The sequence below is a fragment of the Lagopus muta genome, chromosome 9 (genome assembly GCF_023343835.1).
Source record: "Lagopus muta isolate bLagMut1 chromosome 9, bLagMut1 primary, whole genome shotgun sequence".
Classification (NCBI taxonomy): Eukaryota; Metazoa; Chordata; class Aves; order Galliformes; family Phasianidae; genus Lagopus; species Lagopus muta.
In genome coordinates, this window is record NC_064441.1 from 20,785,772 (window position 1) to 20,805,773 (window position 20,002).

At 54.7% G+C, this 20,002-nt stretch overlaps 3 protein-coding genes across 9 annotated transcripts; 2 read left to right on the forward strand and 1 right to left on the reverse strand.

Annotated features, from left to right (window-relative positions):
- The first annotated feature begins 1,580 nt into the window (after window positions 1-1,580).
- On the forward strand, window positions 1,581-8,762 carry SLC35G2 (solute carrier family 35 member G2). 4 transcript variants are annotated; one of them, XM_048954489.1, is made up of 3 exons: window positions 1,581-1,693; window positions 4,857-4,930; window positions 5,581-8,762. In XM_048954489.1, the coding sequence occupies exon 3, from the start codon at window positions 5,603-5,605 to the stop codon at window positions 6,836-6,838; it is 1,236 nt and encodes a 411-aa protein (XP_048810446.1). In that variant the 5' UTR covers window positions 1,581-1,693; window positions 4,857-4,930; window positions 5,581-5,602; the 3' UTR covers window positions 6,839-8,762. The 4 variants fall into 4 exon arrangements, with proteins under 4 accessions (XP_048810446.1, XP_048810449.1, XP_048810447.1 ...); XM_048954490.1 differs by lacking the exon at window positions 1,581-1,693 and adding an exon at window positions 1,730-2,189; XM_048954491.1 differs by lacking the exon at window positions 1,581-1,693 and adding an exon at window positions 1,730-2,185.
- A 16-nt stretch (window positions 8,763-8,778) lies between these two features.
- On the reverse strand, window positions 8,779-14,659 carry SCLY (selenocysteine lyase). Of its 4 annotated transcripts, none has more exons than XM_048954487.1 (13): window positions 14,554-14,659; window positions 14,009-14,183; window positions 13,835-13,935; window positions 13,581-13,728; window positions 13,185-13,312; window positions 12,895-13,059; window positions 12,435-12,541; window positions 12,115-12,151; window positions 11,653-11,736; window positions 11,408-11,510; window positions 11,180-11,255; window positions 10,395-10,594; window positions 8,779-10,284 (listed from the first exon to the last, which is right to left on the reverse strand). In XM_048954487.1, exons 2-12 carry the CDS (start codon window positions 14,169-14,171, stop codon window positions 10,435-10,437), a joined length of 1,272 nt encoding a protein of 423 aa, XP_048810444.1. In that variant the 5' UTR covers window positions 14,172-14,183; window positions 14,554-14,659; the 3' UTR covers window positions 8,779-10,284; window positions 10,395-10,434. The 4 variants fall into 4 exon arrangements, with proteins under 4 accessions (XP_048810444.1, XP_048810445.1, XP_048810441.1 ...); XM_048954488.1 differs by having other exon boundaries at window positions 8,780-9,856; XM_048954485.1 differs by having other exon boundaries at window positions 8,783-9,493.
- Window positions 14,660-14,708: 49 nt separating this feature from the next.
- On the forward strand, window positions 14,709-19,105 carry LOC125697378 (uncharacterized). The gene is made up of 2 exons (XM_048954493.1): window positions 14,709-14,817; window positions 15,557-19,105. The coding sequence occupies exon 2, from the start codon at window positions 15,588-15,590 to the stop codon at window positions 16,452-16,454; it is 867 nt and encodes a 288-aa protein (XP_048810450.1). The 5' UTR covers window positions 14,709-14,817; window positions 15,557-15,587; the 3' UTR covers window positions 16,455-19,105.
- The last annotated feature ends 897 nt before the right edge of the window (window positions 19,106-20,002 follow it).

The following is a 20,002-nucleotide window of genomic DNA, read 5'->3' on the forward strand; positions in this document are numbered from 1 at the left end:
GAAAGTTGGGCAAGGCCTGAGATGTGGCACCCGCTGTGCCCACAAGGACAACCGCCTTCGTGCTGAGATCTGGAAAGCTTTCGTGCCTCAGCGAACAGTGCGACTGGACGAGCCCTACAGCACCGAGAGAGACACCGGCACCCACCGAGCAGCTCCGCTCAGTTCCGTGACGCGCACACAGCTGCCAGGAACGGCATTACTGGACGCCGCTGCGGGCACCGCGGCCGCTTTCCTCTCCCGCGCCGAGCCCGCCCGTTCTCTGGCGCGGCGCGGGCGCCCGCGCCGTCGCCGGCAGCCGCTGCTCGGCGCCCCGGTACCCGCAGGGCCGCCGTGCCGCGCCAAGCCGCGCAGGCCCCTCGCACGGCAGCGCAGCGCGCGGCCCCGGCCCCGCAGCGCGGAGCTCAGCCCGCCGCGCCGTGCCCGCGCTCCCCCGGCGGGGCGTCGCACCGCGACCACCTCGCGGCTCTCGGAGCGGCGACGGCGACGGCGGCGGCTCCGGGCCGCGCCCCGCTCCCCCCCGCGCCCCGCCCCAGCCCTGGCCGCCCGCCGGCCGCCCCGCCGCCCTCCCGCGGGCCGGGCCCGGGCCGCGCGCCGCCGGCCCCCGCCGCTTTCCCTCCCCGCCGCCGCGGCTCCCGCTCCGCTGCCGGGGCCGCCCGGGGGGCCGCGCGGCGGAAGCGCCACCCCCGCTCCGCCCGAGCGTCCCCCGCCGCCCCCCGCGGGCCCGGGCCGAGCCGCGGGAGCGCCGCCGCCGCCCTGCACGGGGCCGGGCCCGGCAGCGGGAGAGGCCGCCGCGCTCGGCCCCGCGCCCCCGGCGGCCCCGGCGGGGACAATGAGATGGCGGCGAAGAGCGCCGCGCCCGGGGGACCCGTTGCTCCGGCAGGAGCCGCCCCGCCCCGCGCCGCCTCCTCTTCCCTCCCCTCCCCTTCTCCTCTCTCCTCGCACGGGCAGCGCCCGCTCCCGGCCCGGCCGCCGCGGAGACCGAGCGAGCGAGCGGCCCCGGCCCGCTGCCCCCGCCCCTCGCGCCTCCATCTTGGATCGGCGCCTCAGCGCCCTCCCTCCCCCGCGCCCGCTCACCTCGGGCCGCGCCGCGCCGGGCGGCGCCCCGGGAGCCTGCGGAGCGGCTGGCGCGCGGGGTCCGGGCGGGTGCGGGCCGGGGCCGGGGCGGCGGCGCTGGCGGGGGCCGCGCTCACCGGAGCCGCAATCCTAAACCGCCATCTGGCGGCATTTCCGACCGCCAATGGCGCAGCCGCCGCCGCGCGCCGGACCCCCAGCGCCCCCTGGTGGCCGCGCGCCGCCACTGCCCCGCGCCGCCGCCGCCGCCGCCGGGAGGGGAGGGGCGAGGAGGGGAGGGGCGGGGGGCGGAGGGGCGCCGCGGGTCGGGACGGCGGCACGCGAGAGCCGGGCGCCGCAAACGTCTTTCGCGCGAAAACGCCGCGCATGCGCCGCGCCGCGGTCGCGTAGCGCCGTTGGGGCGCCGCTGTGGCCGAGGGGGCGGGGCGTCGTCCGGGCGACGGGAGACGGGCGGCGGGGAGGGGACGGAATGTCGCGACAGAAGGACGGAGGGGCGGGACCGGCTCCGCGAGGCGGCGGGGGCGAGGCCGGAGCGGGCATGCCGGCCGAGGGCGCGGGAGGCCGGGGGCCGCCGGCCAGGGAGAGGCGCGCGGCGGCCGCTGAGGGCGGTGCGTCGGCGGCGGTAAGTGCCCGCGGGGCGCGGGGAGGGCAGGGCAGGGCGGGTGGCAGCGGACGCGTGCGGAGCCGCACCGCCTGGTGCCGCCAGCGTGCGGGCTGTGCCGAGCGTCGGAAGCGGTGAATGAGCAGCGCGGCGCTCGCCGAAAAGCTCCGCTAGCGTCACTGCAGCTCCTGAAATAGGAGATGGAACATCTGTCCGCCGCCAGGTCGTAATAAAGTCTTCCTTCGAGTATCACTGATCTTTAATAAGTGCACGGATGTAGCCAGGCTGCCTGGACGGACAGATGAAGGTCCCTCCGGCAGTGTCGGTGTCACGGCACTGAACTGCCTGCCGCTCCAGCCGCGTGCCGCAGCCCGCGCCGCTCAGCCCGCAGGCTGGGACCTCCGCGCCGGGCTCTGCTGCAGCCCGTAGGAAAAACCGCGTTGCGAGGAGTCAGCGCGCTGCCGGCAGAAGCGGTGTGACGGCGGGACGAGCCGGGTCCCGTAACGGAGCCGTGTAGGTATGCGCTGTGCCTGCTGCATGCATGAGCGGAAATTACTGGTCTGTAGTAGCCTGGTAGAGTTTGCTTACAGCCCTCGGACAGCCTCGGACGGCGATATCCCGGCAGCGATAGGGAGCGTCCTGCCAGGCCGGCATTGCCGGCGCGGGGATGGCTGGCGTCGCGTTTCTGACTTTGTTAGCAGCTGCGGTTGCCGTGCCCGCAGATCTGTCGTGTTACATTTCACTTGGCTGACTGATTTTGGCCTAACCTGCCATAGGTTGAGAGTATTTTCCTGTGGGGCTATTAAAAATCTTTGATGGTAAGCGGCAGTCAGATGTCAAAGGCTGAATTCCCCCAGGCATGACAGGAAGGCAAGCGCGGTCTCCCACTCCTCAGCACTGAATGGCACGCAGTCGTGGGTTCCTACCTACCTTGTAATTGCAGTCAGCGTGCATGTCCTGCTTTTGGTTTTTTAGGAGGGGTGAGGAGGGGTTCTTTTAAAAAAGAAGTCATGGTGTATTGTATTAATGGTGTGTGACACTCAGTGAGTCCGTTGTGATGGTTTGCACGCCTATGGGAACGCGCTCCCATGTTGGCAGTCAGCGACTTGCAAGAGCTGCCAGTTTAAATGGGTGTCAGGTTGGTGTCTGAATCAAGAGTTTGTTTTGCTATGCAACGTGAGAACTTTGCACGGGATTTAATTGTCAGCCTTCTGTTTCATTCAACTTGAATTATATTTTTCAGAAGATATGCAAATACACCATACAGTTTTATGTCTCTGGATACAAAGCAGAAAAAACCCCACGAGCTTCTTGTGATCTCCACAAAAGGCATTGGCAGAAGTGGCAAGTTTTCTGCAAAGGCTGTGTTAACTTCCATTTCTTTTAGATTTGCCTGCAGGACAACCGCTGTGGGTTTGGGATATGCACCCACCTCAGTCCCCTCTGAAATTCTCACTGTTAAGAAGTGCAGATGGCCCGAATGTACAAACAGGTGTCCTGTGAGACAGCAGAGCAGGTCACGTACCCAGTCCTGAGTCAGTGAAATGCAGTTGTGATTGAAGCACTGCAGTTTGTTTTTTTTTCTCGTTGCTCCTCATTCCTGACGTTCTCCTTTCTGCTTTGCAGACCTCCCTGCTGCCAGTGCTGGTAGTGCTGAAGGCAGCGCTGAGCCGTGCAGCCATTTTGAGCTGCGTGCCCATCAGCCATTGTTTCCCTTCAGGGAGCTCTCTGAATGCATTACGCAGGTCCAGCACTATGTTTGCAAATGCATTTCATCTCTTTTCCCTTCTCTGTATTTGCTGGAAGAAAATGTCACCAAAACTCAGGAGGAAAGAAAGATGCCACAGTATGCTAACAGTTAGAGAAATGCATTTTGGGGAGGGTTGTTATTTTTTTTCTATGAGCCAACAATTGCAGCATGTACTCATCTGTTTCTGGATGAGGACCAAGTTTACACAGGCTGGATCCACTGCTGCTCAAATAACAACACCTCGTGTGCACTGTTTGCATTTTTGTCCTCCCACTTTCCCCATGCATTGTGGAGATCAAAGTCTTCGTTTTAAGACGTGGGGAGAGCAAGGATAGTGAATATAAAACACAAAGAAAACACTAGGTAGGAAAAGCTGTGCTTGTAAAAGGCACTGCCTTCCCGGACTCATTCTGTTCATTTTGCATTTGCTTGTTAAAAGAATCTGAAATTAGAAAAAGCATAAGCAGCAGCAGATAAGACTGGGGCACAATGCTGGTGGTTTTTAAATGCCAGATGGGTTGTTCACTGCCCTCGAGTGCAGCTGATGCTCAGCTCTTACCCTCTATTTACTCACCTTGGCATTTCAGCTGGTGCCTCTCAGGTTTCCTGCAGGATATATACTGTGCATTAATGGGAATCCTGGATCCTCCACCACTTCATGGTGTCCTGGGTGCACTTTCAGCCCCATTCCTCTCTGCCCCTACCAACCACTCAATCTAAGAGCTGGCATACAGCTTTGCTTGGGTATAAGCAAGGGGTTAAGAAACTCTCACCCTGACCAAAGGACTGTTCTTTCGTAGATGTTGTTGTTGGCCAGGCACAGGCACTGCTTTGGCTGTCACTGATCATGGATGGAGAAAACGTGATGGCTGAACCAGGTCACGATAGCTATCTGTGAAGTGCTACCATACCTCCCTGTCACTGCCTTCTACATGGGTTCTGTCTGCGGGTGTCCCTGCGAGGTGCTGCTGTTTGCAGCCCAGCCCCCCACGGCTGTCATGCACACCAGAGGCCAAACTGCTGTGGCCTGTGGGGCTGAGCTGCTCTCAGCTGCTGGGGAGGATGAGCCCTCTTGGGCATCCCCTCATCTGCAGAGGCAGGTGAGTGGGCATCAGATGGTGAATTTTCTTGTCATTAAACTGTAGGAACCTTGTGCTCACAAGCCACCATTTGCTCTTTAGATTAATTCACTCAGTAATTCCGAGATCAAGTTGAAGCATGATTTTAGCAAGATTACACTTGGTTGCCTTTTCCTTTTTTTTTTTCCTTCTCCAGCAGTGCTCCAATGTTACCAGTTGCAGAGGAGCATGGCCTCATAGCACGTCTCAAACGTTCAACAAAATCAGAATGTCTCATGCTTGCCTTGAGCGTTCTTTGCTAAGATTGCTGTGCCCTGTTCTGTTTGGTATCAGAGCTTTTACTGTTTCTGTTTAGATACGTGGACAAAGATGTAGATGACAGAGAAGTGTTTTCTCATTCTGGCTTGGAATCAAACCTCTCAAGAGCAGGTAAAGTCTGCGTGCTTGTTGGTGTATTTGGTGGGGCACGCTGTACCTCCTACAGGAAGGTTCCATTCTCCCTGCTGCTGCCTGACTGGAAGGGCTCTTTGCACACATGGTGCAGGGGACTGCAACAACAAAATAGGCATTGAATGAGACTTGAAGAACAAGTCTGTTGCCAAGTCAGTCACTGGAAATAAGACGTGAAAAGAACAAGGTATTTTAACATTGTCAAGTATTGTTCAAAAATGTGTTGTTTCTTGGTAGGCTGACTCGCTCAGGGATACTGTTTCCCTGTGCTGTTCTCTGGGGGTTAGAAATGAGGCTGTCATCTCCTGCCAAACTCCTGTAATCTTTTAAAATTAGCAAGCAATTAACAAGTATAATTCATTACAGGGTATTTAGTGTCCAAAAAGCTTTAGAGACCTTTCTCGCTAGAACACAGACTGGGACGTTGTACAACCCATACATAATGGGAATGTGCCATTTTCAAGAGTTGGCAAATAAAATGGAGCTAAAGCAAAACCAAGAACAATCTATGTGTACTTGGTCATGGTTCTTAAAAATAGTTTGTTATCACTAACAGCATTTGCATATTAATGAATCTCTCAGTATTCGTGAAATAAAAAATAATGGTGCATCCCTGTTTTTTCCTTAAGACCAGGACATTTCTCTGAGGAAATGGATTCACCTTCCCAAAAATATCCAGTCAAAAAGCGAGTGAAAATTCATCCCAACACGGTAACAGTGAAATATACATCTCATTATCCCCAGCCAGGAGAAGAGGGAGATGAGGATGGCAATGAAGACACAGGGGTATTTATGGAGGACAGTCCAAAGACAAGACTACTGAATGCTGGGAAAAACAGAGAAAGGACCTTTTTTGGTACGACAGACACACAGCTTCAGCCAGCACAGCTGCCCAAACCCAGTGAGACCGGGCATTTCCAGAACTTTCCTGAAGGAAATATCCTGCAGTCAAGGAAAATGTGGATAGTCCTTTTTGGATCTGCCGTGGCTCACGGATGCGTGGCTCTAATTACACGATTAATTTCTGATCGTTCCAAAGTGCCATCACTAGAGTTAATTTTCATCCGTTCAGTCTTACAAGTGCTGTCCATTACTGCTGTGTGTTACTACCACGAGCCACCCTTTGGCCCCAAAGGGTACAGACTGCGGCTCTTCTTCTATGGGGTCTGCAACGTTATCTCCATTACGTGTGCTTACACTTCTTTCTCTATAGTTCCCCCCAGTAATGGGACCATTATGTGGAGGGCTACCACTACAGTGTTCAGTGCCATTTTGGCTTTTTTGCTAGTCGATGAAGGAATGGCTTACGTAGACATAGTTACAGTAGTTGGCAGCGTGTTTGGTGTTTGTCTGGTCATGATCCCCAACATCGTTAAGGAAGAAAACTCTCTGCTGAGCACCTGGAAGGAAGCTTTTGGCTACACCATGACTGTCATGGCAGGCTTGACCACCGCTCTCTCCATGATAGTCTACAGGTCAATCAAAGATAACATCAGCATGTGGACAGCACTGTTCACCTTCAGTTGGACAGGAACGGTATGGGGAGCATCCACCATGTTCTTACTTCAGGAGCCAATCGTCCCGCTGGATGGAGAAACCTGGAGCTATCTGCTCGCCATCTGCCTGTGTTCCACAGCAGCCTTCCTGGGGGTCTACTACGCCTTGAGCAAGTTCCACCCTGCTCTGGTCAGCACTGTACAGCACCTAGAGATAGTCATTGCCATGGTCCTGCAGCTCATCGTGCTGCGCATCTTGCCAGGTACTTACGATCTTGTCGGGGGAGCAGTTATTTTAGTTAGTGTTTTTTTCCTTGCATGTTATAAACTGTCCTGGAAGAATTTAGGAAGGCAAGATTATCAGGAGATTGTGGATTCTTCCATTAAATGAACTGTGGTTTTGTTGTCCGGTTCTGGACATGCGTTACTGTTGTATGTGCTACGTGTGCGACCACATGAAAGTAATATATTCCAACTTTGTTGTGTCCTACTGTGCTGGTCAGGCCTCTTTCTACTGTGTAACTTCACAGCTGATGTAGCAACGTTGGTATTTCCACACTTCTATGACAGGTGAATTTGTTCTAGCGCATACAGTCACTGTTTGTCATGTGATGAAAGGGTATTTGTCTCCAGCACGGGGGGTAGTGGAGCACAGGACAAGTTGTAGGCCTCTTCTGCCTCACTTACCCTGCTAAAGTAATATAGAGACAGAGGGATCCACTAGCATCTGTCATTACTGTGCGCTGTGGTAGTAGGAAGGTGAGCAGTAAAAACATTAAAATGGTCAACCAGGGTGTCTGTATCCTCTGTAACACTTCTTACACTTTGGCTGTAATATTCCAAATGAAGTAATGCTAATAGTTCTGTGATTATCACTTGTGTTTCTGGTGTCTATATAAACAAGAGAATGTATCAGTAAAGCTTTTTGTGCTGTGTGGTCAGGCTTCTATCTGAACTGACACAGGAAGCCCAGACCTCTAGAAGTGTCTTTCCCCCATGCCCTTGAGTGGATCTGCAGTTCTGCTACAGCTCTGAAAGAGAGCTCCAGGAAAATTCCTGATAATAAAAGATCTACCTATGGAGCAGGGCAGTATTCCTTCTCTAGAACCACCTTCTCCAAAAGAGGTTTCAACTGTTAAGCAAGAGAGGGAAAAATAAAAGCTGCATTTGAGACTGAGGTGTGAGCAATGATGTTTACAAGAAACAGCCTGGAAGGCATCTAGTGACTGCAAAACCATTCCCAGAACAGTCAGCCCTAAACACATTCTCCAACCCAAAGAAGTACTGCAAGCTTAGTGTCCTTTCAGTAATTTTCTGAGTCAGCGTGCTTGGGTCCTAACAATCGAAAAACAGTTAAAAATTAGATGGACAAAAAGCACTGGAGTGTCATGGTTGCAGATGGCATTCCTGGCCCTGCTAACAGCTAGGAAAGAGAAAGACCTGCGTCCACAGTTGCGCGTTCTGCAATTAAATGCAGCCTAGTAATTGCATTAATCCCTACCACACATCTTTCCTACTCTGCCATGACCATCAGTAAGGAATGTGAGGTCAGGCATCAGAGGCATTTGCTCTCATCTTTCTCGTCCTTCTGGGAACTCCTTGGAACTGCTGGGAGCCAGCTGAAAAGGCACAGCAGGAGTCTGAGCACACAGTGGGTTTGTTTTGCAGCCTGTGCCACCAGGCAAGGAGGGAACCATTGCTGCTTACCAGTAATGGCTCAGTATATATGATCTGGTGAACCACAGCAATAATTGGGATAGATTGAATCTGGGTCCCTGAACAGAATAAATAATAATAAATAAATAAATAATACACAATGAATAAATCTTCCTTGTTGGTAAACAGTCTGACAATAAAGAACACTACAAGTCCATTGATTCTGACTTCCTCAAACAGAACAACAAAGAAGACACATCACAGTATTTTTTTCAGATGGAAAACCTGAGCCACTGCAAACTGGCCCTAGGGGCCTCAGGCTCCTGAGACCACCAGGGTAGCAGGGAGGAATGGGTGCAAAGCCCACCTAGTAGCAGGAGGTGTCAGTAAACACAGACACTGATGCTGTTCCAGATATTGAGGATATCTGGGAAGCAATTGAAAGGCAGGTGGCAGGCATGCTGTACTGTGAATTCAGCACACCCTGACCATCATAGTGCCATGAGTAATAACCTCCCCCCACACCCTCAAGTTGTCTCCCTAGCAAGGGGTGCAGTGCTGAGACTTGGATTGGCATCTGCGTGATGAACCCAGTTGCTGTCTAGAGCTGAGACAAGGACTTGAGAAGTGGTTTGGCTGAGGGCATGCTGCGCCTGACATCTGAAACAGGAAAACGTTCCAAGTTGAGAGCTGTTCGGCCACTCAGAGGTGCAATTGATCCCGGTGGAATAAGCCCAGAAAGAAACTAGAAGACGAGAAGTTGAAGGCTTTGTTCTTACCATAGTTCCTAAGCAGTCCCAGGACACTTTGGCCTCTGAAAGTATCCCAGTATGTCACTATTGCTGCCCTGTGTTTTCCTACTCAGGGGCAACACCAGCAGCAAGGAGTGATCAGGGCCCCCCCCACTGCCCCCTCCCTGCCCACTCCTCAGCACTGCTGGTTGTGAGCCCTGCCAGCTGACAGCAGATGGGGAGCCCTGGGGTTAGGGCTGTATTGCAGCCAGGATCAGCAGACACCTTCCCGTGCCAGCAGACTGCGCCTGCGGCGGTTCTGGGACACCAGTGTTTTCAGAGGGAAAAACCATCCCTCTTATGACCACAACCAGTCCAGCTTCCCCCAAAACACCAGGGAAAATACATTTTACATGGGAAAATGCCACAGCAGTGGCAATCACTTTTATTCCTATGAATATCAGAAGACCAGTTTCCCAGAAATCAGTCAGCCCAGCTGCAGCACTCCCAATGCATTTGACACCCATGTCCTCCTAATGTCAGAACTGCCTTGGCCACGCAGGGGTGACATGTTTCCTCGGGCACTGGCACACTTTAGGGCACCTGCAACAGCCACTTCTTTTCAGAGCACGTGGAGCCAGCAACAGGAGCTCTGCCCACTGTAGGAAGGACAGGGAGCAAGAAATGCAATACAGCGCTGGGAAAGCAATACCCAACACTTTCCCAGCCAGAAAATTTTTGTGGCTTATGGCTCTGGCAGGGGCAGTGCAGTACCCAAGCCCGGCCTCTTGCTGTGTCGCTATAAACTCATTTCTCCTTGGGACAGATGGTCTTTCTTTCTCTCAGCGATCAGACAGCAGGACAGCTTCCTTTGTGGAAAGCAACCAGTGCAAAAGCCTTCAGCTCCTTTGGCTTCCACGCCTGTTATGCTCTGGAGGCAGCCAAGCTCTGAGACTCTTTGACACATGCAGAAATGTGCTGGCAAGCAAGGAATGCCTGATAGCGATGCTCCCAAAATAGGTCTGCACCATGCAATAGAGACAACAGAATCCTCAGCAAGAACTAGATGAGCTGCTCCAGCCCCAAATTAGCAAAGCCATCTCCTCAGCACAGCCCCCAGCTCCCTGCTGCCACCAGCACGTGCTTGCAAGCTTTTCTGCTAAGGCAGCACACACTGTGGAGGCAAACCAGCCATACTGCAATCACTGCGAGTGCAAGGCAACAGACAGCTAAGCAGACCTGAGAGCACACTGCTGCTTAAACAGACTATCTTGCTTCCTCCTCCAGCCACCACTTCCACAATGTTGAATCAGTGATCCCAAGCCAGAGGCTGTGTCAGTTTGGCTGGGCTATCAGGCAGAAGGTTATTCCTGCCAAATCCCGATTCCAAATTGACTCAGTCTGCAGCCATGGAGTTAGAGGATTGGACATAAGACTGGAGGAGCAAATCCTGTTAGCAAAGACTTGCTATTAGTTTGGTCACCATCCTGCCCCTGTACAACCAGCATAAAAGGGGTTGCCACAGTCAGCACCCAGGAGTGAAGCAGAGCACAATCCTACCCCAAGAACCTGGGTGAAGGCAAGGAGTGACTCCTGGGGCCTATGAGGCTTGGTCCTTGCCAAGCTGTGCCACAGCCTGCACAAGGTCCTGCACAACCAGGTCCACGTCCGCGCGGGTGGTGTCTCGCCCCACACTCAGCCGCAAGGCGTTCTGCGCCACGTCGCAGGGGATCCCACAGCTCAGCAGAATCGAGGAGGGCCTGAAACAAACGTGGAGGTGAGTGGGTTTAATTTGAAAACCAAGAAAATGCATCACCAGACAGCCTCGCAGAGCCTGAATAAGGAGCACGTCTGTACAGATGCACTCCAGGAAAAGGCATCTGTTCCACACAGCTTGTTTCCCTGTGGCAGATCTGGCTTTTCTCCTCCAAGAATGAAGCTCCCTGGTGTCGCCATGGACTGGCAATTCCAGATGGCATTGCTCTACATCAGCCCAAAAGGACTTGGTGTCCCATATGCAACCAAAGGAGTCTCTTGGAGACCCAATAAGGGCTTCAGTGGGTGAGCCAGACCCAAACAGACATAAGGCAGATTCTACTACAGCAGTGCCAGGCACTGAGGAGCACTTCCAATCTCAGCTGCATCACCAGCAGCAGTCATGCGTTCCAGCTGTGGTTCCTGCAATGACCTCCTTCGCCTCCTTCAGCCTCTCTAGAAAGCTTTGCACTCACTTTGCTGCAGGGCAGTGATGCCAACAGCCACCCACAGTCTCTTCCCCTGCCTTATCTCCCTCCCTCCCACCCTCTACCCTATGAAAAGATGCCTTGCTAGGGCCAGCTGCTTACCGATCTCCTTTCTCAGAGTGGCAGGCAGCCCCAACACTGGCGAGAAGGATCTTGCAGTGAGACAGCACCCTGCGCCCTGCAAGACACACGAGCACAAATCTCTCAGTGCCCAGTCTCCCCCTGAGACTCTCTGCCCAAGCCATGGCTGAGCTCCCACGGCTCTCAAGCATGCAGCATGCTGCAGCACAATGGGGAAGTTGGACAAAGGAGACATATGAACAGAGCTACCTTGAAGGCCTGAGCCCAAGATAGAGACATTGCAGGTGTTGCAGAGTCGCTTGGAGCCTGTAAACTGGCTGTTGAAGTGGATCCTCATCTTCCCAAAGGATGCCTGGAGAAATCAGAGGGCTATGAGAACATGAGCAGCTGCATCCTGGCTGAGCCAGAAGGACATACTTGCTTCAACCCAGGGCTCTGCCTCTGCAGGCTGAGATCCAGGAAGGGGAGAAACAACCGGAGCCAGATCCGCTCACCTCTAGCCTGGCCTCCAGGTAGTCCCGAACATCCCGCATGTGGGCCTCATAGGCCTCCCAGTTCCTGCTCACCAGCTCTGCGGCCTGAAAAGACACAGATAGGTTCTGTCAGTAACCTTTAAACAACTCCCTCCACATGCAGCCCCCAAGCGTGCACTGCAGCCCAGGAACCACCTCTGCAATTGCCACTCCTCCTGTCTCCCAATAGGCGCTCAGTGCCCTGTGCAGCATTAGCTGTGACTGCCCCACTGCTAGGGAGTCTGCAGGGCAAAGTCTGCAGTGTGTACTTTGAAGCAGCTCCTTAGGCTGGCACCAGAAACTCCCATCTCATTTTCCTGGAGTTCAACTGTCCTCTTGCACTCAGTATGTCATTTTTAAAGACTGAGGAGTGCAGCAGGCTGTGTCCATGCTGGCTTTGCCAGGCAGCAACCACGAGGAACCTCTCACCTATCTCCAACTCACCTTGCCAAGGCCAGCAATCATCGGGGTGTTCTCAGTGCTGGAAAAGAAGAGTGAGCAGTGACTTATCTACCTGGACCTTCTAGTCCACTCTCCAGTCTCAGGACACAAACCCTCCCCATATGGGACCCCTCACCACAGGGAGCTCTCTGATACAGCTGGGAAGGGGACAGCTCACCCTGTTACTCCACCTATGCAAAGCCTGCACTTGAAGCTCCCACCACCAAACCATCTCCCCAGCCCAGGGACGGAAATGATAGTGCTGACACCTCAGCTCAGGCTGAGCAGCCCAGTGCAATTTTGCCAGTGAATAGCCACATTACCCTGGTCGGAAATTCCTTTCTTGCCCACCTCCAAAGAATATGGGGTGCAGTGGGGTGGTGGTGCCAGGACCACGCACATACAGTGTGCCAATCCGTGGGCCATAGAACTGCAGGTAAAAAAACAAAACCAAAAAATCACATTGACCCTGCAGATACAGTGCCAGGTGCCCTGGTGACAGACAGCTGCCTAAAGCAAACTGAGTGCCCCGCAGAGCTGTCCTCAGCCCTCAGTGACCTCCTACTTTCCCTTCCAGGCAGATCTCCCTGACCAGCATGATCCCTGCCAGCCAGCTTTGCTCAGCTGCTGGGGGATTTCCTGGGATCTCAGCATCTGGGAGATTTGGAAACCCACAGCTGTGCCCCACAGTGCTTTCCCAGCAACATTCTGCTAGTTGCCCTGGGCTGACCAGAGACATCCACAAACGCAAATGGTGTCCGAGCCTCATGAGCAAAGCTGTACCTTGTGCCCCACAACAGTGAGGTAATCCACCCCCAGCTCCTGCACATCCACACGCCCCTTGCCAATCATCTGTGCTGCATCCGTGTGCACCAGGATCCTGGGCAGCCCCTCCGCCGCTCGCTTCTGGTTGAGGGCACGGATGCGCTGACTCAGCTCTGCAACAGGCTGACAGGAAGGGAGTCCGCATCAGAGGAACCACTTCCTCTGTCTTATTAAACACCTTCTTACAAGGATGTCTCCCGAACACCTTCTTGGCTGCATCCCATCCCACTTGCTATCCAGAGACTCACCATGATGACCCCTGTCTCATTATTGGCCAACATGATGGTAACTAGGCAGGTGGTGGGCCGCACTGCCGCAAGAACATCATCTACTTCGGCCCGCCCGCTTCGTGGGGACACCAGCACAAAGGTGGTTTCTGAAAGATAAGAAACAAGTCCCCAGGTTTGCTGAGAAGCCCCTCAGTGCTGCCCAAACACTAACGAAGAGCAGAAGGGCTGTGCGGGCAGCTGGCATACAGACAGAGTCCTGCAGCTCTTGGGTCAGCAGTGTCTAATACCAGCCAGCTACCATGCCCAGCTTGCAGGAATGTGGGCACGTGTCAGGAGTTTGTGCCATTTCAGGACAGCTGTAGCCAAATACCCACAATCCCATCCCTCCCAGCTCCCTCCCAGCACCCCTCTCACCTGCCAGGCTCTCCTTCACCAGCTGCTCCAGCGGCAGGCGGATGGAGTCGTGCTCCACGTTGGATGTCACGACGTGCGGCACGGCACGGCCCTGCCCTTGGCTCTCTCGGAAGTACCTGAGGGCCGTGTGGATGACCATGTTGTTAGCCTGAGAAGGAGAGAGGGGGGAATTAAGACCCAGGGGACACTCGGCACCCTTTCTCCCCATGCCCTCCGCACAGAGACGGTGGCTATTTGCCACCATATGCCCTCACCTCCGTGCCCCCCGAGGTGAAGATGATGTCCTGGGGCCGGCCCCCCACCAGCCTCGCCAGGCTCTCCCGGGCGCTCTCGATGAGCTCCTTGGCCTTCTTGCCTGCGGGACACAGCCCGGCAGCTCCACCTCCCACGGCCCCGCGCCCGGCCCAACCGCCGCCCCTCTGCCTTACCTGCAGGGTGGGAGCTGCTGGGGTTGCCCCAGGCCCGACGAGCCGCCTCGTCCACGGCCTGCGCGACCTCCGGGGCCAGCGGGGTGGTAGCGTTGTGGTCCAGGTACACCCTGCCGCCGGCGGAGCCCGCCACCTCTCCCGGCTGTTCCATCTCGGCACCCATCGCCGCCCTCACCTCGTAACGGAAAGGAACTCGCTCGGCTCCAGACCTCCCCTCCGCTTCCCCACCCCTCAACTCCTCACGCCTCACCCGCAGCAATGGCGCCCGCCGGCAGCAACGGCGCCGCCCCTCCCGCCGATCAACCCCATTGGCCGCCCGAGAGGAACGCCCGCGCAGCAGCGAATCGGCGCACTCCGTTTTCGCGCCCGGCACGGCGCCCGCCCCCATTGGCCGAGGGCTCCAAAACCTGCGGGGCCCCCATTGGCCCCCGGCAAGCGGCGCGCGCCTCGCGGCCAATCGGCCGAGGACGGCGCCGCGCGGGACCCCCACCCCCCAGCCCCTTCCGCTGAGGGGCGCCGTGGGCGGGGCGAGGTCGCGCGCTCACTCTCTCGTGCCGCTCCCTCCTCCCGCGCGCTCGATTCCGCGCGCGCCTCCGCCGCCGCCGAGCCGAGAGGAAGGGGCGGCTGCCACGCGCCGCGCACTTCCGCCGCCGATCCGGGGAGGCGCGCGCGGCGAGGGAGGATCTTCCGGGAAAGGGCGGGCGGGAGCGGCCGCGGCGCTGCCCCTCTCCAAGATGGCGGCGGCAACCTCGGCGCGTTCTCCACGCTCTCTCCTGCGCAGGCTCCGGGGACCCCCCTCCAAGATGGCGGTGAGCCCCGGGGAGGGGAGGGGCCGGGCGGGCCGGGGGCAGGGCGCGCCGGCCGAGCGGACCCCCACGCGGGGCCACGGACGCGGCGGGCCTCGGACGGGACGGGCGGGACGTCGCGGGAGACGCCCGGGGGCCGCCGCTCGGCGCCGCGCCGTGACTCAGCGCCGCGGGGCCCCGGGACGCGACGCGGGGGGGGGGTCCGGCACCGCGCCCCCGCCGCCCGCCTCGCGCCCCCGCCAGGACCGCGCTCCGATCGGCCCGGGGAGCCGGCGGAGCGCCGCGGGGCGGGCTCGGGGTCGGGCGGGCCGCGCCTCGAGGCTATGCGGGCCCCGGGGCCGGGCCGGGCCGGCTTCCTGCGCGGCCGGGAAAAGTGCCAGTCAGCGCGCGGGCGGCCGGGCGGAGTGCGATGCCCCGCCGCGACGGGAGCGAGGAGCCGGGAGCGAGCGGGAGCGAGCCCCGCGCCCCGGGCGGCCTCGGTTTGCTGCCGTTTGCAGTATTAAGCGTAATTAACGTAAACAAACGCGCTCTGTTAGACTTTACACGCCGCGCGGAAGAGCGAGAGAGCCGCGGTGAGCAGGCAGGGAGATGGGCCGGGCTACCGCGGCGGCCATCCAACTGCGTCGGGCGCGACGGCAAATCCCCGATCTCATTGGTCTGAGCGCCTTTCCTCATCTGTTTTCCTCCGCTGCGGTAAAAAAGGCCTCATCTCACGTGCTTGTCTTCGATCGCTGTCTTTCAGGTTATGTCGTAACTCCGAGACGAACGCAGTGATGGAATCACTGGATACCGAGGTGAAGGCACGAAAGACTCTGGGAACTGTTGAGTATGTTGAGTCTTCAGGCTTCACCCAGGGAATCCTGCCGACGAAGAAGGATGTGGTTCAGAACATGCTGTACCTGTTGCAGCCCAAAAGAGCTGGCCAGGCCCAGCGGTCCAAAGAGGATGCGGCTCAGCTGCTTGCAGAGCACCTGCAAGAGCACTGGTTGGTTTGCAACTTGCATACCATCGGAACGCAAAGCATAAAGAAACTTATCCTCAAAATGTACGAGGAGTTTACCAGATTGTACCAGACCAGAAAGCAGAGGCAGAACCAGGCTTACACAGAGAGAGCGGACAAATTCAACGAGAGTTCTGAGAAGCTCTTTGACATCTTTTGTACAGACACGCACATGAGAAATAAGCTGGAGGAATGCAGCGGGATAAAAATGACTGGCATCGAGTTGAAGTTTCTTGAAGATCAAAGAAGCGAAAGAAAAATGTACTATGAAGACTTCACAGACAAGCAGGAGCTGAAAATGATGGAAAGAAGACAAAAGATACAGTGTCTGGAGCACTTCAGAAAGCTCGCCAGGGAAGAGAAGGAAGGCAACAAAGCGAAGGGAACGGCGTACAAAACCGAGGAGCAGTTGGATGAAGGCACGAGCGTGGATGAGGTCTATCCTGTGGAGGAGGAGAACGGCGGGGCTCCAGCCTTCTCGCTGAGGGGCAGAAGGAAGCGCCGGTGCACGGCATGGGCGGCCGGTGCCGCGACTCCTGCCAGCGATGCCATGCCCCTGGAGTGCCAGCATATACGGATGAGCATCAGGAGAGTTAGGCCTGGGTTCTACGAGACTGTGGAGAAGGTAGAAAACTGCTAGTGTATGCCGTGGTCAGCAAGCAGAGCTGCTGGAGTACAGGGTGGCAATACACACGTTAGGCAAGTTTGAAATCCCACAATCAATTGGAAGCGATTGTTTGAGATCCCCAGCCAGAGCTCAGGAACATCCGGGCAGGAACGCTGGGACAGCAGCGGCGGCAAGGACTAAAACACATGAACTTGGAAGGATAAGTAATCATCAACTCACGGTGCGAAGGCTCAAACGTAGCAGACGATCTCAGTTTATATAGCGTGTAAGCCTCTTCTTCCAAGGTCTTGTCTACATCAGTGGGTTTTTGGAAGTCTCTCACCATTTCTGAGCCAGTGGTGGCCTAACAGAACTCCGATTTACTGCAGGGAAATAACTTGGACTTGTTGCTGATGGAAAATTAATGTGCTGAAAAGCCCTAACTCCTGCTGATTTCAGTGGGAGGGAAGGTCGCTCAGCCCCTTTCAGCAGAATTGGCATTTCTGCAAGGAAGGAAGCGAGTTTTCATGTGTATTACTCAGTCCCAGAGAGGCGTCCTGTGACTTCATAAAGGGATTGCTCTCCTTCTTGAGGAGGAGAAGAGAGATCAGGAGCTGTCTGAGTGCTTTGGCTGTAAAAACATTGATGATTCTGAATATTTTATACTGGATTCTATGTTGACGACGTTTCCTTGATCAGGATAAACCTTCCTGCAATTGAATGAGTTTTAATATAAAAATCTTTAAGCTAGGATCAGAGATGTGAATCCTAAATGAACTGATAGTTTTATCTTCCTGGGGAGAGGGGGGTGGTATTAAGATAGAGGAAAAGATGCAAATTGCATTATTTAGTTTAATATGGGAAAAACTTTATAAAATATTATCCTGGCGTCTTAGGATATAGGGAAGAAGCAATCTTCCCGTGTGTAGCTGTGGTATTTGCAGCAAAAGGCTCCTTAATTTGGACTTGCTTTTCCATCCCCTGTAGGTACGTGCTGACCAGCAGAGTGGAAATGTAGTTTTCCACCAAGAGTTTATTTGAGAGAAGTATAATCCTCTTGCCCATGTGTATCTTAAGCAGTGACATGTCTGGTTTTAGATATATGCAGTACGAGGGTATCTGCTGTTTTTAGTTACGGTTGCTTTACTGGTTTTTAAGTACGAGAGTTGAATTTGTACAAAACCCAGCACTGGAGGGTCTCCCTGCTGAGATTCCCAGACCTTGCCAGATTACATTTAAAAAACAAACAAACAAAAAAAGCAGCAAGTCTCTGTCCTCAGAAACACTCTGATAGAAAGAGCTCAAACTTGCCTGGTTTTCAAATTTACCTTTCAGTGTGAACATTTCCCCACTCCAGTATCTCAGCTTTACCCCATTTCTTTCCTCAATGTCCTGCATATCATTTTACTGATTATTAACTCGCACTGTTTCATTCTTTAGCTTTTGCTTCCTTTAACAATAAATGCATGTACAAATAATTTTGACAGTTCCTGTTACTTTGATGAAACGGTTCTTGGACCGCTTTGAAGTCCTATGCCAAAGGAGGAATGAAACACAAATCAAGCTGCTGTTGAAATTTAGGTGCAGCAGAGCTAGGAAGCAGAGGAGGCAGCAGCAGCCTTTGGCCCCGCTGCGTAGTCAGGCTCCAGCTGCATCCACCTTGTCCCTCCTGAGGACGGATCTGCCCGGCTCTGAGCAGTACATCAGCTTCCCAGTGAACTTGCTCGTTAGTAATTGCCGGGATCCTTATTGTGTGTCTGACGAGTTCTTGGTAAGTTGCTCCAAAATATTTAGTGAACTCCATGTATTCTGCATCACTTTAGTGTCGCTACAGGTTTGATAGCATGTACCCGCGTTCTGCAGCACCCCTCAGCCTCCTCTGCTTGAGAGATTGCAGCCCTCTCCTCTCTGACGTGCTTCACTGACTTCCCCTTGCAAATTATGTCACGTTGAAACTATTTGCCTTCCGGCCCTGAGATGCTGGACTCTAGCCTCTCACTGGGCTTCTACACCAGCAGCTCTGTTTCAGCAGGGAATATAGCCAAGCTCGGACCTCGCAGAATTAGAATTTTTTAAATAACTGCTGTAAACCCCCCTTTGTATTACAGATATAGCTGATGTTATAATTGCTAATGTGTAAAGTAAACCCGACAGGGCTGAACAGAATACGGAACACAGCTGTGTAGTGCTTTACGATTTTCAGGGATTCAGGGAATTTAAGGTTGTCAAATCTGACTTCCCGTATACCACAGGGAACTGCATTGCATTCAGAAGCCCCATGCTCAGCCTGCCAGTTTCAGTTCAACTGACGTGTCTTACGGAACGCCGAGGTGAAGAAGTCAGAAGTCTGCTGTCTTCCTCAGTGATCCACTTGTTTGTCACCTTAGCTGTTTTCAGAGAGAAAAAAAAAGACCGTCTTGTAGGCTGTGATTCGTTTCATGACATCTTGTACAGGCTGAGCAGTGTTTATTGCATTTAAATCATGTTTGTTTCTTAACTGGGTTTGACTGTGGATAGAGCCAAAGCCTGGCTCTGTTTCTGCTGCAACAGGGGGAAGATTTCTATAATGATGTATTCTGATTACTCTTCATTGGGACCATGGTGCCTTTTTAATCAGGACAGTAAATCTTGTCCCAGGATTCTGTACTTTTGTACGTTAACGGTTGTTGACTTTCCTTTTTTGGTGTGTCCCAAATAAATTAATATAACATACTTCTGGGCTTTTGTTTCTTCTTTCTAAAGGGGGAGGAAAGAGGAAACTGAAGCTGAAATAAATCTCTGCTGCACTCTCCCTACCAGGCTCTTGCAGGAGCAGCTGCAAAGCAAGCAGGTGGACCTGCTTTCATCTGGACTGCACAGGGCAGCAGTAGGCAAGCCTCTAGAGATAGGAGGAGAGTCTAGAAGCCCCACGTGGAGCCTGTTTCCCAAAAGTGTCGGAGTCCCACAGCAGCAGCAGAAGGTAAGGGGAGAGGGCTGAAATTTGTGCACCTGGTGGCAGCGTTTCACTTTGGCTGTCTGTGTGCTTCAGGCACTGAGAGATCGGTGTCAGAGAGCCTCTCCTTCCTGGCAGCGATCTCATGGTCTTACCCTCTGTGTAGGTTCCCCTTTCTGCCTGCTCTCCTGACTGTGATTCAGGGACGTGTTGAGGGGACACTAAGATGAGTGCAGGGCAGGCGGTGACTGAAAGACACGTGGGGGAAATGCTTTGCAGGACCTCGGAAAGGAAATGGGGAAGGAAGAAATGGTGAAAATGGCTCCTTTACCTCACCAGATTTTCATGGGAGGAGGGACTGGAGATGCACCCAGGAGCTGCAAGGAATCCTGATGGATGCAGAGGTGCCGATTTAACTGGGTGCTTGTGGAAAACATTGTCTGCAGCTGGATGGCACATAGGACAGTGCTCCCCTGCCTTAAAACTTGTGCTTTGATTTTTGCAGGAGGAGCACTGCGAAAAGGACATCCTGAAACCTGAGTGTGACCAGCCTCTGCTGCATGCCAGCCTCTAGCCTGCAGAGCCAGGCAGGGCTGCTGCCAGCCCCAGGGAGTGTCTGACTCCTCTCTGCAAGCGACAGCTGACCTTT

Coding starts and splice junctions, on each gene's coding strand:
- LOC125697378 (XM_048954493.1), top strand. CDS start 15,588: ATGGAATCACTGGATACCGAGGTGAAGGCACGAAAGACTCTGGGAACT.
- SCLY (XM_048954487.1), bottom strand. CDS start 14,171: ATGGGTGCCGAGATGGAACAGCCGGGAGAGGTGGCGGGCTCCGCCGGC. Junction 13,729..13,834: donor TCACCTCGGGGGGCACGGAG/GTGAGGGCATAT, acceptor TCTCCTTCTCAG/GCTAACAACATGGTCATCCA. Junction 13,313..13,580: donor GGTGAAGGAGAGCCTGGCAG/GTGAGAGGGGTG, acceptor CTTATCTTTCAG/AAACCACCTTTGTGCTGGTG.
- SLC35G2 (XM_048954489.1), top strand. CDS start 5,603: ATGGATTCACCTTCCCAAAAATATCCAGTCAAAAAGCGAGTGAAAATT.